The following is a 17,366-nucleotide window of genomic DNA, read 5'->3' on the forward strand; positions in this document are numbered from 1 at the left end:
GATGGAAGTGCCTGAGCTAGATTTCGAAACCAGAATATCATAAGGACTTAAAAACTCTTAGAATACCCTAACACCCTGGCCACCCTCAACCCCCTTAACTTAAAAATAAAGGTTCCAAAAGGGAGTTTTCGCAGTGATGCTATAGAAGACAGTTTTTGGTTCCCTAAAGAACCTTCCAGTAAACAGTTCTTAAAAGAACCTAGTGTGAAGAACATTAAAAAAATCGAAAGAAACTTTTCACACTATAAATAACCTTGTATGAATGCATGCAATGGAAAGGTTTCATGGATGTTAAAGGTTCTTCATGGAACCATTGATGCCAATATAGAAGCTTTACTTTTAAAAGTGGCTAGACTGTCCAAAATCTGCAGACTGGCTCTGACTTTTGGCAATTATCACCGACTCACAAATCTGGGCAGATATATTTACATGTTTATACATTTACATGTTCAGGTAAGTTTGCTTAAAACCCAACAGTTTATTGGGTGAGGGCACTATTTTTGCACTTTACCCCAATTTCATTCCGCATGTAAACACCTTTATCCTGCCTACATTTTGGCACCAAAATTAGTGAAAAAAAGATTATTTCAAATTATCAGAATTTTAGAAGGATCAGAAGTGATCAGCATATTGTTGCATGTTAACGCACTCAACAGATGTAAGATGCAACTGTCCTACTCTCAGCATCTTGGAATTTTCAATTAGAAGAAGAGGCAAGAAGAACGTTTGCAGTGTCTGTGCTGAATAAAGCCCAACTTCAAATCCATTTTAGCACACTTGTGCAGCACTAAAGCCTGAGAGAGTGTGCATAGAGGTAATGACTGGCTTTAATTAGAAACTTCACTTTCCCATCATGCTCTTCTCCTCCAGATTAACCCCTGAACAATTCCAATCAACAACCTCAGTCTGATGAGGGCCACAATTGACTTGCATGTTGGAAATCCTCTACTCACACTCCTGGTGTCAGTGAAGGGATCCCATTAGACACAATGATGGTGTGCTCTATAATGGGAGAGAGAAGCCAATTTAAAGCCGTCTTCTTTGTCTAATCAGGACCGGCTCACTGTCATTAGTTTCCACTTGAGGGAGAGTCTGTGTGGAAGAATGGCCGGAGTCAGCTGAGGACTCCTCAGGGCTCTGTGTCAGTCTAATGAACTGAGGTTCTTTGTGGCTGTGTTGGGTTTATTATTGGGTTCAGAGGCCAGGGAAAAAGGAGAGTGCTTCAAGAAAAAGGGTTGGCTGGCCAACTGCTCTAAAAACCCCTCCAGTGCTGCTGTTTACATAAGATCTCGCTACTATTACAGCTAGAAGCCACTGGACAAACACAGATCAGCTTTGTGAATAATTATATTAGGTTTTGCCGAATATAAATATCAATATCATTAATTATTTTGTCGATCATTTCATGTTTCTATAAATTTAAAGCATGAACTTCTACATTAAAGGGATAGTTCACCCAAAAAGGAAAATTCTGTCAGCATTTACTCACCCTCAAGTTGTTCCAAACAAAAAAACAAAGGAAGATATTTTGAAGAATGTTTGTAACCAAACAGTTGTGGAGCACCATTGACTTTCATAGTGTTTTCTTCCCATATTATGGAAGTCAATGGTGACAATCAACTGTTTGGTTACAAACATTCTTCAAAATATCTTCCTTTGTTCCTTTCCTTCCTTTTATACAGGTTTGGAACAACTTGAGGGTGAGTAAATGATGACAGAATTTTCATTTTTGGGTGAACTATCCCAACTTCCTGCATTTGTGATTTCAAAATAAATGCTCTCATGTGTAGTAGTAAACCCAAGACACACCTTTTCATGGTATTTTGAGGTATTTCTATGACTATTGCACTTTTGGACCCATGGACATTTAGAAAAATAAATACTCTCACTAGCTATTTAATTTATCCACCAACAATGTCCAAAAGTGTATATATATACTCTAATGTTTTTAAAAGAAGTCTTTTCTGCTCACCAAGGCTGCATTTATTTGATTATTTTGATTATTTTTATTTCAGGATTCTTTGATGAATAGAAAGTTCAAAAGAACAGCATCAAGTTTTTTTTAAAGTTTTTTTTTTTTTTTTTATCAAGTAAATGCAGCCTTGGTGAGCAGAAGAGACTTCTTTTAAAAACATGAAGAATCTTACCGATCTAAAAACTTTTGACCAATTTGTCAAATTTTGAGGTTAGTTTTTATTATTATAATTTTATAATGTTTTTGAAGGAAGTCTCTTATACTCATCAAGGCTGCATTTATTTGTAAAAATCAGTACAACGCTACTAAAATAAAGGTTATTGTTATCGTTATTGTTGAAACTGTGAATGTGCTTTTTTTTTTTTTTAACCAGGATTTTATAATGAATAGAAAGTTCCAAAGAACAGCATTTCTTTGAAATTGGAATAATTTGTAACATTATAAATGTCTTTACTGTTACTTTTGATCAATTTAATGCATCCTTGCTGAATACAAGTATTAATTTCTTTTAAAAACCAAACAAATTTGTGATGGAGATAATGGTGGTGCAAAATGACATTTTAACTTTTTAAAACAATTATAAACTGGCAAACTTTTTTTGCAGGGTAGCATTGTTTATTTTAAATAAAATCAAATAATATCTTTTGCATAATTTAACAAAATTACAGCTCAATTGGAAAATAAATCAAATAAAATTCTGCTCACAAGTGACCTTAATTTTTTGTCGTTTTCGTCACATTCACTAAATAAATAAAAAAATAAAAAAACATTATCAGGGTCAAAATTGCTGTGACAGTCATCATTTTTGTCATCAGTTTATGTGTTTTTCAAAACAAAAAATAAAAATAAATAAATCTGATAAAAATAAATCCCTGGGACATTAAAGCACCCAAGTTGAATATATGCCACGTCAGATGCAGATTGTGTGCCGCTTTTGCTGTGTAAAATGACATAAAGACATATCTGTGTCAAAACATCATGCTGAAGGGAAATCTGCATTCAATCAAGTAAGGTTATAAGTGCAAAGAAACAGAAAGCTCACACCACTCATGCATGCAGGTCTGCACTAAGAAAATCATTTAAAACATGCTTTCATTATAAGAACTGCAATCTAAAAGTGCTCAAAGATGCAGGTTTACAAAGTTTACAAAGGCAATGTGTGTAGCATGTGAGCGCAACAGGTTGTTCTTGTGTAGCACCATTCATCTCCACAGAGAGGCTGTTCTCAATCCTCTCAGTAAATGTGTGAGAACACGCAATGGCCTCAGACGTATTAGAGAATAATTACACTTGCGCTCTGATGCACTGCCATTCAGGCGGGCCGGACAATATTTCAGGGATTAGAAATGTCAGTGCCACGGGCATCTTCAGAGAAATCAGAGGCACCAGGCTCACATTCTTATGCAAAAGGAGGGAAGTGTTTGGATACTTTGATACAACCCCAGGATCCCCCCACGCCACACACACACACACACACACACACACACATACACAGCCTTTAAAATCTGTTCAATGAGGCTGAATACACAAAGAACAGGGAGACAGATGCTCTGTTGAAAGAATCTGCTAGAAATATCATGAGAAAATCATCACTATTACTACAGCTCATTCTTGAGTTGAGGACTTGTGAGAGCTCGTAACACTGTTTAAATGACACCTACTAATGGGATATTTCTCCCAAAAATTAATTCTGTAAATGGTGACAGAATTTTCATATTTGGATGAACTATCCTTCGGGATGTTGAGAGGTGGTGAGAGGTAATATTTTTCTAAACAATAAATAAAATTAAAATCTGGAACACGGGGGTGGCTCTTTTGACTTGGGCCAGTAGGCAACCACCTAACAACCACTCAAAACATCCTAGCATTGTGTTGCAAATTTAGCATTCTTCAGAATAAAAATCTGTTCAAATAATACATTTTTTTTTTTTTTTGGACATATGGACAGGTAGTGGTTGAAATGGGTACTGCAGTCCAAATTAAAATGATCGAAATCTCACGCTTTCTCAATCTCAGTATTTGAACTTAGCATGTTTCCTAAATCTCTGTAAATATTGTGGTATTTTTATGCTTTAGTACACCAAAAAATGACATACAGCACTTTTAAGTATCATGACTATTTTGCCAGAAATCAGATCGTTTAGCATGAAGAAATATTGTTTGCATGGCTTTGGTAAACTGTAATGTTTCTAACAGGCGATCACATCATGAAGTGGTGCAACAGTGCTCTGGCTGGTCCAATGAGAACTCTGGATACACCTCGTAAAGTTAACTAAGTTTGCCTCTCAGACTGAACTGTGACACAACAATCAGATGGCCTGTCTCAGATCAGGGTCGCTCCCTCTCTTTTGCTTCCAAACTTCTGTGCATTTCAAGCTCCATGAAATCTCCTTTCCTGTGTTTTTAGAGATGCCAATGGGAAAGTATTTGGGGTGATTTGAGGTCCAGGAGGTGTTGATTTGGGGAGATTCAGTTCTTTGAATTGGTTCAAAGTGGATAAAAAAAGCCCAGAAAGAGACATTAGAGCAGATATGTCAGAAATTGGAAAACAAAAACAATTAAGCGACTTACTGTATGGAGTGAGTCACAATAACAACCAAATAATTCAACATTCATGAACTGTCTCTAGAGCCAGACATGTTTAGCTCTGAACAAAATACATGGTCCAAAATCAACATCCCAAGTGCTCTTAAGTGACATATGCATGTCAGAAATGTCTGACTTTGGCCCGGGTAAAACCTATTTGAAAGAAAAACAAGAGTTCATCCCTTATTCATGATGATATGTGTGTAGGCCAGGTTTTCTTTCTGACTAGAGGACAGTAAAAATTAAGGTCAACAAAGAACTTTTTTTTTTTTTACACTTTAAACATATTAGGCCTATCCGATATAAACATATGGTAATGATCAGGGATGGTCTTTTAACCCTTGAATCATTTAGGCCAATGACTAAAGCGATGCGTAACCAGATCAGTCAATATAAACTTATGTCAGTGCACATGACCAGTTTCATGAACATGAATGAAGGTTGAGCTTTAAAGCAGGCAGAGCTTTGGTCACACTTGGTTCCTGCCATCGGGGGGCTGCCCACTGCTGTGCCCGAGTGCAAAGTCAGTCAGAGCTCATTAGTACCGTTTGCCTGACTAAAGTACCGTTTGCCTGACTAAAGTACCTGCCCAGGAATCTGATTCAGTGCGATGACCGCAGGGTTCATTACGGCTCACAGCTTTTAACCTGAAATTGCCGGTATCCTGGTTCAAGAGTTCATATCCTCTTCCATTCAAAAAAAGAAAAAAAGAAAACAAAACAAAATAAAAAATATATATAATTTTATAGATAATTTGAAAATAGACTGGCACTTTTATTATCTTGTGGTGCATGTAAATTAAAGTTGATGGCAGATACAGAAAGAATATCTGAAGCTCACTACTTGTAGTGCTATCTTGAAAATTTACTTCATTAAAAAATGTACTTCATTATTAAAATATAGATAGACAGTCAGATAGATAGATAGATAGATAGATAGATAGATAGATAGATTCAGAAAATGCTAAATGATATACTATTAAAGCAACACCAAGGAACTTTTCCTCTTCGGTCGCCCTACAGGTTGGAAGCGGAATTGTCCATTACCGCTGTCGTAAATAATTTCACCGCCCGCAGCTACTGTCGCACGCACGCTCGCTGTTTATCCAGCACCGGCTTTGGAATGAACGATGTCCACAGACAAGGTAGAGTATGTTGCATGATTTCATGAAAGTATGATGTATTGCGACATCAGAAACAAAGAAAAACGAAATAATGACTATTGTAACGCCTGACGTAAAGCAAGCCAAATTTGTAGTTTTCTTATGTCTCATTCGAACTACAGAAACGCGACCCAGTTTGGCAAACTTGCATGGTGTGGTTATAGCAGATATAGGGCTGCAAAGCGAATCCAGAAGTGCCTTTCACCCTGTTACGACTTGATGAACCACTGATACGATTTTGGAAACATTATTTTAAGGTAAAAAATGTTCCTTAGTGTTGCTTTAAGCAGGTATATATTACCTACACCAAACCTTATAAGAGAGGAAGACAAGCACACAATCACAAAAACACTGAAAAGGCAACGTTTTCCTGCTGTTATGCTAATGCGTCAGAGCTTCAGTGAGAATTATATGTGAATTAAATGAGGTTTTCTGGGGGGGTTTTCCTCTAGAAGGTAAAGCAGGGGAGATTAAGGCACTGTGGCCGTCAGTGCTCTGTGGCTGTGACAAAACGCAGACTGACATAAGTACCACACTCGCTCAAAATCCGATTACGCGCACAGAAACGTGTCAGCGCAGAGCGGGCAACAGGCACTGGAGACCCTCTGTCCTCCACTTAAATGACTTTCTATTCCTCCTGGGCCTCATCCATACTGACACATCCACACAAACATTACCACCTACATGGACACACTTCACGAGATAAAATCACAAACTGTTTGAAATGTTTGAAATGAATATGGCAAATGCAGTCTTTTAAATCAATCCTCCAGTTATTCTGCTAAGACACTATAGATATATACATTAGAGGAGAATAAAATATGAATTGCTGAAACCACATTGATCAAGCACATTCAGGTGAAACTCGAAAAATTAGAATATCGTGCAAAAGTTCATTTATTTCAGTAATTCAACTTAAAAGGTGAAATGAATGTATTATATAGACTCATTACATGCAAAGTGAGATATTTCAAGCCTTTATTTGTTATAATTTTGATGATTATGGCTTACAGCTAATGAAAATTTTGAGCTGTAAACCATAATCATGAGTTTATGAGTCTATATAATATATTAGTTTCACCTTTTAAGTTGAATTACTGAAATAAATGAACTTTTGCACGATATTCAAATTTTTCGGGTTTCGCCTGTATGCATTACTTGTGAAAAGATAATTTTCAGTCAAAAAAGGTGTGGTAGCCACTTATAAAATATGTGTTTCTGTGCTTTCTGAGTTGGTCAAATTTATGTTGTTGCATGATGTCAAAAGTAAATCAAAGTCAAACTCTATCAGGGACATTTTGTCATCAACGAGCAATTAAATTTGCATTCAGTCATGGACAAAAGTTATGCACAAAAGATCTGCCTCAGAGAAGGCCTAAACTGTCACTGAAATTTAAAAACTGGCCTGTAGAACAGTGAATAGCTTGGCTTGTTCCTGTTTTTGAGTCTGGAGAACAATAACTCCATGTTAAGAGGATTATAACAGCACCTGTTATGCACCCAGCCAAATAGGAGGGACATCTGAATTTAATAGTCTCAGAAAAATTGTCTCTGCCGTCCCAGTCCTTTCTTCATCTAAACCTGCAGACACGTCGAACGATGACAACCAATGGAGGGTTCAAGACTGAAGGGCAAAGAAAAAACGCTAATCCCCGCTGTGACCAAACGCGGTTTGGCTGCCTGACATATCAAAGAACAGGTGGACCGAGACCAGGCCTTCTAAAGGCTTTGTTCAATGGATGTGTGCTTTTTGTAGGGTTATGTTAAATGCAGAGTTAATATCGATTTAATGCTTGTCAGCACTTCTATATATTTTTCTAGTAATGCAAATCCGCTGAACGTTTCGAAAAATCATGCTTTGGCAGAAATGGCCCATATATCATCTGATTATCTGTGATATATGAAGCATGTATACAACATATGTATCTTAACATTTTATTTCAAAGAACTGAAATTCTACTTCTCCTGCTGGATTTAAAATGGATAACTAAACGGATTTTCTGGAAGACTTCCTGTTTGTCTAAGCCAATGTTTTAACTTCACTAATAAAAAGTGAGTAAACAGTTAACCACCTGCCAGACCCAACACCCAGTAAACTATCCCAAAAGAACCCTTCATGCATGTGTAATATATTTACTCAGCCCTTCTCTTAACTAGGCAATATTGATGCCAGATAATGCGTGAGTTAATCTATTTAGTATATTGTTGTGAAATAAGGGGACTGTGTAAAGAACCTATAGACGGCACCGTAACTGCTCATCTTTCAAGTGTGCACTTAAGTCGAGGTGTTCCGGAGGGGGATAATATCTTGGAAATGTGCATTTAATGGGTTTAATCAAATCCCACCAGCTGTTTTTAGCCTTTGCGAAAAGAAAAAAAATGTGCCAAGCTTCCACAGCTATTAGAAATTAGCTTCGGTCATCGAGACTAAGCCATGTTTCCAGCTAACCATCTGCTAGCCCGCAACAATAGAAGGATTTTCCAGGCAAAGAAATATGGAGTTATAAAAAAATTAAATATAACGGAAAAAAATGCTTTGTTTTGTTAATTTGCCTTATCACTTTTACAGAATGCGTTTGTGTGCGTTTCTAAAAAAACTACGAAAAACAAAACAAAATTACTGGCATTACCACTCCACAAATTTAGCCAACTCACACAAAAACTCTTTTCGGATGTATATACATTAAAGAAACAATTGTTTTGTAAAGAGAGTAAATAATGTCTGTATTCACTTCATAAGATGCTAAAAGTGCTGTTGTAGGGATAAGGTTGGTCTAAAGTAATTATAATTAGCTTAATTTAACTACAATAGAAGTCTATGGGAAGACACTAATTAGATCCAATGTAAACATATGTGTGTGTGTGTGTGTGTGTGTGTGTGTGTGTGTGTGTGTGTGTGTGCGTGCGTGAGCGTGCGTGAGCGTGCATGCGTGCATGCGTGGGGCAAAAAAAAAAATATCCAGAAGTTAACTAAATCTTGCTTTGGACATTCTCACAGAAAATAAAAAAAGATTAATATCCTATACTGATTAAATATGTTATAAATATTACTGCAAGTTATTGAGAAGCTTTATTTTTTTTTATGTCCATTTAGCTGATTTAGTCCATTTGATGTTACGATATATAGGCCTACATGATGAGAATTGCTAAAATGTTATAGTAACAAAATGATGAAAGGATGATAAAGATGAAAAGCAGAGGGTTGTAAATAAATAAAAAGGCCTACATTGAAAATAAGATATGCGATGCATAGGGGCCCACCTCACATGCTTGAGTGCTTCAAAAAGAGTTTATGCTTTAAGGAGTGCAACTTCAACAATAAAGCGTGTTACAAATTCATGAAACTTTCTATAGTTTCCTATATAGGAAAGGGCAAATATACATATATATATATATCACATTCATTTGTCTTAATTACCCAAGGACCAAATCTAACATGTGATCAACTCTGGAGAGACCTTGCGTGTGTCTCTCATTTCAGTTAAATACGACTTTAAATGCACCTCTTACGCATGCGTTTCAAATCACATATGCACTTTTATTCAAGCGGTTAAACTGGCAGAATAAGCCTCGTCGTCTATAGAAACAGAGATCGGTGTGTTTTTGTGTCAGAGATCTTTGTGAGGGTAAAAGAAAGCGAGGCGCGAGCAGCTGAGGGTGACAGTTCACGGTTCAAACGGAGCAGCACACACGTCTCGCGGGCGTGTGTAAAGTGAGGCCCCGGAGAAAGTGAATGAAGACTTGCCCGGTTTCAAACACGGGGGGATATATCTTACACATCTGTCATGGCGATTCAACCACAAATCCATTTAAAGCTGTACTCCGTGACAGAGCCCAGATTGGATTTCAGTAAAAGTATACAGCATAAATGATTATTAAATGGGGATTTTATCGGGAGGCTCCTGACAGGCAAATGGACGGTATAAAACAGGATAAGAACTGTCCAAAGAGCATTAGATTAGCCCGTATTATTTATATTTGAAAGTACATTTCAGACTCTCTATAGAATGCATTATAGATTTATACTTAGTAACGGCTTTGAATGTGACAACAATGCTCCTTTATAAATAAATAAATAATTTTAATCTCATTGTTTGTCGTACATTTTGTAAAATAAAATATAGTTATAGTAAGGTTATTTGTAAAAAGATAACAATAACCTTTTTTAATTATTCTGTTGGCCTACTCGCTTATAATGTAAGCTATGTAAATAAATACCCTAAATAAATAAATAAATGCTTGGTCGATATGCAAAATGTATGACCACATCTTCTTTGTTAAACGGCATGCCCTGGCCATTCAAATCTTATGAAGTCTAATCCAATCATAAATTGCTCTATCGGACCAATCAGGCACCTCCGAGGCTTCATTCAATGGGACTCAAGCGGAGGACTTTATTGAGTCTCATTGTTGTGGCTGTCAGTCCTCAAAGGACCCTTACAGGGGCCTACATATAAAGTGCCCCTTTCCAAACGGAGACCTCCAGAAGCAAATCGCCTTTCGTTCAGTCCAGAGCTTGGCAGAAGAGACTTATCTAATACTAACAGGAGTAACCGTATCGTCTTATTTTCGCTATAAAATAGCCGGGACAATGATGATCCCCAGTGTTATTGCACCTTCTGCAATATATTCAGCATTTATGCGTCCGGCAGCACCGTTGCATTCACCTTTCCCAGCTCACCCGAGCTTTCTAGTGGAGGACCTGCTGCGCATCCACAGACCCAGCGCTTACCTGCACCAAGACGCGCGCTCGCCATGCGCATCTCCTCCTACTTCTACACCTCTCTCCATCCCGGATACCTCCAGGCTTTTGGACAGAGTCAGCCCTAGTATCACGGAGAAACGTGGATCTTGCTCCCCAAAAACGCCCGTTTCTAGCAAGGATCCAACCTACCTCAAGTTTGGGGTGAGTGCCATCCTGGCACCGTCACCAAAGAAAGGTGAGTGTTTAAATAGACCCAACATCTCCACTGATAATGACAAATTAAAGTAAAAAAATAAATAAAATAAAAACAGCACTAACTTCTGTTTGATTCTCTATTTTAGCCACATCTCCCCTCTCCGTTCACGGCATGCATCCCAAAGGATTCCCTGTGCCTTATTTTGATGGTTCATTCTGCCCTTTCGTCCGTTCCTCATACTTCCCCGGTGAGTATTCAGATGTAAATGCTTGTACAGTCCACTTAAGAGGTTTGCATTCAGTCAACACTGTACTAGAGAGATGTACAGTTGTTAGACTTAGGTTAATCGACTGCAACGTGAGGTTCTTCTCATCTTTAAGTTCTCCGCTATTGGCTCAGGTCTTTCCCACAGTGAGGGAACATTTCAGGCCTGCTGACTGCCAACAATGCCGTCAGCACCATGACCAATCTGGTCATCTCCCTCCGGGGCAAACCACCCACAAACCCGCCAAAGATAGACTTTTAACCAGCGACAGAGGGGCGTTCACCAGTCATGGACTAATTTGCCCATTAAGAGACATTGAGCGGTTTCAATATTCTCACAAGACCACATAGAGTGTGATTGGTGTTTGTGGAAAGAGTTGCAAAAGAACAATATCAAGAGATGTGTGTGTAGAATGGAGAGCGAGAAATCAGGAAAAAATCGACAAAATCGCCGACAAAACCCGTTGAAAATGCAGGCTAGTTGAAGATGCCAAACATCAACCTCAGCTCATTGCGCGCGAGTCACACTTCGGCTTGGAAGTGCTCTCTAAATACGGGCTCCTTAAAATACGAGCTTTAAATGCTCTTTTGAGGCAGTAAATATTTAAAGTCTATTCTTTTATAGACGCCATGTGATAATAGAGCACGACTCTTTTCACTGCGCGCGCTGAATACCTTAACAAAACAACTTGAACGCTCTCAATTGCTTTTCGTGTTCATTTAACGAAAATTATTTGAGGGCAAAAAACGTGGTCCCCGGTCATCAGTATTCCGCCATGCAGTTGCGTTCAGTTTGAAAGTGTAAATCTGCTTTTGTGGCAATAATATATGGCCTTAGCCATTTGTCCGGAGTCTTTTCTCTGCCAGTTCATTACTACACAATTACCGTTCACGGTATATTAACTCCTCTGTCCTTCACCGGGGGGCTCGTAGAAAAGGATACCCTGCCTTTTTACCATACCAATGCAGCGTGGATCCGGCCCATGTGCTAATTAGTCACCTCGTGCCATTTCACTCAAAACAGGGAGAGACATTTCAAGAGAATAAATTCTACATAAAGATGATAATGAAGAAAAGATTTCTTTCTCCCTGATCATTCAGCACTTCAGATTGTCCCTGGGAAAAGCAACACCCAATTGCCCTTAGTAACGCAAAGTTAACTTTTAGCCTCACGGGCGAAACAAAATAACACTATTTGAAATCTGGTGAATGTGTCCGTGAATGCGTTATTTACCTTATGCACTTGTCTCTTGTTACAGCTCCTTCATCGGTTGTCCCCATCCCTGGAACTTTTTCCTGGCCTCTTGCTGCGAGAGGGAAGCCCAGAAGAGGGATGCTCCGCCGGGCTGTGTTTTCTGATGTGCAGCGCAAAGCTCTGGAGAAAATGTTCCAAAAGCAGAAATATATCAGCAAGCCAGACAGGAAAAAACTCGCATCAAAACTCGGGCTTAAAGATTCACAGGTGAATATAAGGGCGGGAAAATACTAATCTAATCAAAAAAAAAAAAAAAAAAAATAGCCTATATATTATTTGCATAATTTATGTTTAAACTTGCATTTAAATATATAAAGATTTCAAATCGATTAATCGCGATTAATTGCATCTCATAAAATAGGCTATGTGTGTATATATATTATATTTATATTAGCCTATAGCCTATATATTTCTCTCTCTCTCTCTCTACACACACACACACACACACACACACACACACACACACACACACACACACACACAGATAGATATATTTACACACACATGTATTATATAGGCATACACAAACTTTTATGTTAGTCGCGATTAATCGATTTGACAGCACTAAAAAATATTTATACACATTTCATACATTTATTATTTCAGCTTCTCTGTTGACTTCAGTTGTTAACGATAAAATCTCATCTCTTCAAACAGGTCAAAATTTGGTTCCAGAACCGGAGAATGAAATGGAGAAACTCCAAGGAGAGGGAGCTGCTGTCTTCAGGAGGATGCCGAGAACAAACCCTGCCGACCAAAACCAATCCTCACCCAGATCTCAGCGACGTGGGGAAAAAGTCCTCTGAGGATGAAGATGAGGAAGAGGACGCTTGCGGAGACATTCCTCGCGCGTCACATTTCTGCCTTTCACCGAGACGTGAACTTTCAAACAGCACTGATTCCAGCATTTCATTCAAACACTCGGACTTTTCTGAATCAGATGATGAAATAACAGTGTCATAAGCAGCTTTATCGGCTGTATAATGTCTGTATTCAAGCACAAGTTTACGCAATAACCATGTTGTGGTTTTATTGGCGTATCATTTCACTTTTGTTTGTAGCAAATATTTTCCACATCACTATATATTTACTTATTTGGAAATTCTTCGCAAAGTGATTTTGCTGTGTCGCACAGCTTTTTGGGAGGAACTGTACAGTGTTTTGTACAAATATTTTTGTATGTATATTTTATACCAAGAATTTTGAGTTTTAGATTCTTTATTAAAGTTGTAGACGTATGTATAATTTATACAAATTTATCTCTTTGTGCCACATTGTATGCATATGTATATGTTGAAAATGTTTTGTATGGTTTGCAAATAAATTGTAAATTTCATCTCTCTTTTTTTTTTTTTTTGGGTAGTTGATTACAAAATAATTATGAATAATTTACAAAAGGGGAAAAAAATGAACATGGAATAATATAGGCAAGAGATAGGCTATAGGCCTGCGCAACAGGCCCCTTTGGATTTCAATATTTAATATTTGTGTTTCATATGCGATCTTTGAATAAGGTAGAATATCTTAACTTTATATATGAGCACAGTCTTGTAGTAAAAAAAAAAATCTGATCATCTGTAAAAAAAAAAAAAAAAAAAAAAGAAAAAAAGAAAATTATCCTCTTTTATATTTTTTCATAACACGCAATTCGTTTTGAATATCCTGACCTGGATAAGCGGCCTCAATTTGACCACAATCACAATCAAAATTAACAAGGGACTTTAATACAAATACTAGCCAGACGGTATTTCACTGGATAATTTTTTTAAATAGCCTACATTTTTTAATGACTCATTCAAAAAAAAAAAAAGTTTTTGAATGATTAAATAAATCTAAATTAGAATGTCAGCATCAAACAGACAGAACACATTAAATCACTGCCCATAAACGTTATCTAGATCACTGTATTAAATTCAAAACGAAATAATGTCAATGAATAGGCCTAAGTTAGCTTAAATAGTCTAATTCGGTAAAAGACGCGCGAGGACTCGTGCACAGAGATCCGAATCAGTTCCTTCCGAGCGAACCGATTCACTAAAACGAATCGAACTTTGCAGACTTTTTATTGCTTGTACAGAGTGCTTTAAAACTGCTTAGAGTAGACAATAGCTACAATTGTGACATAAACACGGTAACTAGTATTTTATCTCTACCGTATACTTGTTGCGAAATGTAGCTACTGAAAAGCTACTGTCATATAGGCCTATCACTGAAGAAATATTTATCTAATATTTAGTTAATCTGTTAATGACTACAACAAAACATGGACTAAATGGGCACGCACGTAGGCCATGTTGCATAGTAGAACAAAACCTGTGTTTCTTTGAGAATTAACGTTTGAGCCGGGGATATGGTCATTTAAGTTGTAGCAAAACGTGAATGAATTCAAACCACTGACCTTATTGTCCCCACACATTTAACACTATTATTTACATATCTCCGAGCTCGAGGGAGGGAAGCGTGGCGAATTAGTCTTCCGGGTTGGCCTAAAAGTCACTGACAAGACAGAACAACTAAATACATGAATGGAACTTTTTGTCTTAAAATAGTAAGCTTCCGATTTCATTATCTAATTTTATCCGCAGTTTTGCCAGAGAACAAATCCACATTTTTAACTACACTGGACTTTCTTGTAGGTAAATGCCTATATAGGCATTGCTATATCATTTTTTTTAACATGATTCAACAGTAGGCCTAGGCTTTATAAATTTCTGCATATTGCTGGAGCAGAGAGATGGCAAACCTCATGCTCACCCATATTTCATTGCGTCTCAACTCTGGCCTCATTTTCCACGCAATTTAAACTACCAAATGGAACAAATCACAGATTTGAGGCACTAACACTACTTTTATGATGAGATGCCTACTCTGGAGGAAAAAGGAAAAAGTAATCCTACATTTAAAACATACAATTGGTTTTTGAACAAACCAAGGGATGCTGTTGATTACCCAGAACTGAAAGATTGTTCTGAGGGACAGACTTTCTCTTAAAAAAGGGTAACTTAAATCCTTCAACAGAACCCTTTCAAACAGATGGCTTTAGGGAAGAGTGGTCAAGAGAAGAACATGAAACCACACACAAAGACTTCACCTTAACATACAGAGCATGGCCAACCTGTGAAAGAGTTCCTCAGGTTATTAAAGAGGAAGAGATAATAAGATTTTTTTTTGCCTCCTTTGGGGAAATATGGTGGAAATGTGAATGACAAGGGGAAAAAAGCTGTATTTAATATTACTTATTTATATATATTTATTTTTTATTTGACTGAAAGTTTTTTTTTTTTTTTTTTTCAATCAGGCTCCTCAGAATTACCTTATGTTTGTTGATGAACCCATTTGGAAAAGCTTTTTCTAGGTGAAAATGGTCTGGAAAGAAAACCAACGGATCAATATCCATGGTATGGAATTGCTAAATATGCAAATCAAAGAAAATGATTAAGCGAAGATTAAGTATACATTTGCTCAATTTGGAATTTCCAGCTGTTTAGGAGATGTTGTACTTCTACAAAAGTACACTAAATATGTATCAGAGACTGTGCAGATGAATGATCTCAATGCTCATGTAAACTCTTTCAAGTAATTTATGTACAATCGTCTGTGTTGTTTAATTGTTGTATTGTACAAATCTTAACAAAAGGCAGAATGAAAGATGTTCTTTAAAATGGTCCTAAACATTTTGATGCATCTAAAGAAAATACTTTTATATATATTAACTTATAATGACCTTTGAAGGTTTCACACCCATCCTTAAATTTAATAATAGGCCTACATACAAATATGTAAAATGACTCAAACTCAATGTTCATTTTGTACTTTAGATTAAAACATTTATTATTTTATGGTGTTTACGTGCTGTAAGGTGATGGATGTGTGTTAATGCCATAATTCTCTATAAATCATGTGGTGTGAAAATATGATACTTTGGACAAAAAAGAGTTGTGTTTACTAAAACAATAATTCTTGATACTAAATGTAACACAGTTGGCTTTGAGTCTTGGGTCACTGTAGGCTACGGTGTTCATTACACTGCCCTCGCAACAAAAAAAACAAACATTTGTAGGCGCGTTCTGTGTAAATGGCCCCTTAGATGACTAAAATACTTTAACACATAACAAATTTAAGATTATTAAACACAACGGATCAATAGTGACAGTCTAAATCAATAAACTCCTCCAAACTCTTCTTCACTGTCTCTGAACCTCGAGCTGTATCGCTTCTGAAAGGGTGAATCTGCATCTTTTCAATATGCGATATGTAACTCACTGGATTGGCAAACACGTTATATTCATACTTACCCAATAAACACCAATGGAGTGAACACACAGATCCAACAAAACACAAAGCTGGAATTTGGTGTGTGTGTGTGTGTGTGTGTGTGTGTTGGCGTTTGTTGACAGCATCAAACTAGTCTATATAGTAACAGCGCCATCTTCCATCCAACACGTGCAGTGTTTTCAATAATTTACACATTTAATCATTGAAATACACAGGGGATCATTTTTTGTTTAATTTTTGAACAGGGGATAATTAAAACAGGACAGTAATTATGTAGACCCATCTTAACTGATCAATTAGAGACTGCTTCAGGATTGCAAAGCCATCACCTTTTTGTTTACTTCAATAATATATTTCAAAATGTTTTCTCAGTGATACAGGTGAACATTGGAACAATGCCTGAGACTACTTGAGTAATCATTTGAATAAAGGTCAGTTTGTCGTCCAAACACTGGGAAGAGAATTAGCATGGAATGAATTTGAATTTAGAAGTATAAGGGCAAGTTCTAGATGTTTCAGACAACCACAGTTATATTAATCCCTTAATTTAATCATAAATTAATATATATTTTTTAAAACCTCACAGAAAATTCCAGTGAACTCATGGCAAATCAACCTCCAGGGTTTGCCAACACACTAACGGCATGAAGAAATGAGAGGACCGTGGAGTTTTTAAACTGTTAAATTATTGCTTTTGTTGTATTACTCTTATTTTTTGTTAATGATATGATTTAATGGAACAAGTTGATATCAAAACGAAATGAATAATTTCTTTTTCATCAATGTGCTTGCATGAAGCAATGTAGACATCATAAAACTAATAAACAATTAATAAATAATTATTAGGTTTATTGAATTAGAAATAATTTAAAACTGGTAATGGGATCAGTAAATCTTTGTGGGTCGTCTGCGTTTCACAGATCATCCATGGGAACCTAGACGCCCGTT

The 17,366-nt window shown here is 36.9% G+C and overlaps 2 protein-coding genes across 2 annotated transcripts in view; one reads left to right on the forward strand and one right to left on the reverse strand.

Annotated features, from left to right (window-relative positions):
* The window catches only part of htatip2 (HIV-1 Tat interactive protein 2), a 36,959-nt gene extending 24,767 nt beyond the window's left edge, over window positions 1-12,192 (reverse strand). Inside the window, exon 1 of the mRNA XM_079867825.1 lies at window positions 12,123-12,192. Coding sequence (XP_079723951.1) covers window positions 12,123-12,169 — 47 coding nt within the window. The 5' untranslated portion in view covers window positions 12,170-12,192. The remainder of the gene's footprint in view (window positions 1-12,122) is intronic.
* On the forward strand, window positions 10,214-13,478 carry dbx1a (developing brain homeobox 1a). Its single transcript, XM_079867821.1, has 4 exons — window positions 10,214-10,663; window positions 10,770-10,871; window positions 12,148-12,350; window positions 12,801-13,478. Exons 1-4 carry the CDS (start codon window positions 10,315-10,317, stop codon window positions 13,104-13,106), a joined length of 960 nt encoding a protein of 319 aa, XP_079723947.1. The 5' UTR covers window positions 10,214-10,314; the 3' UTR covers window positions 13,107-13,478.
* Window positions 13,479-17,366: the final 3,888 nt, after the last annotated feature.

The sequence above is a fragment of the Squalius cephalus genome, assembly GCF_949319135.1.
Source record: "Squalius cephalus genome assembly, chromosome: 3".
NCBI classification, from domain to species: domain Eukaryota; kingdom Metazoa; phylum Chordata; class Actinopteri; order Cypriniformes; family Leuciscidae; genus Squalius; species Squalius cephalus.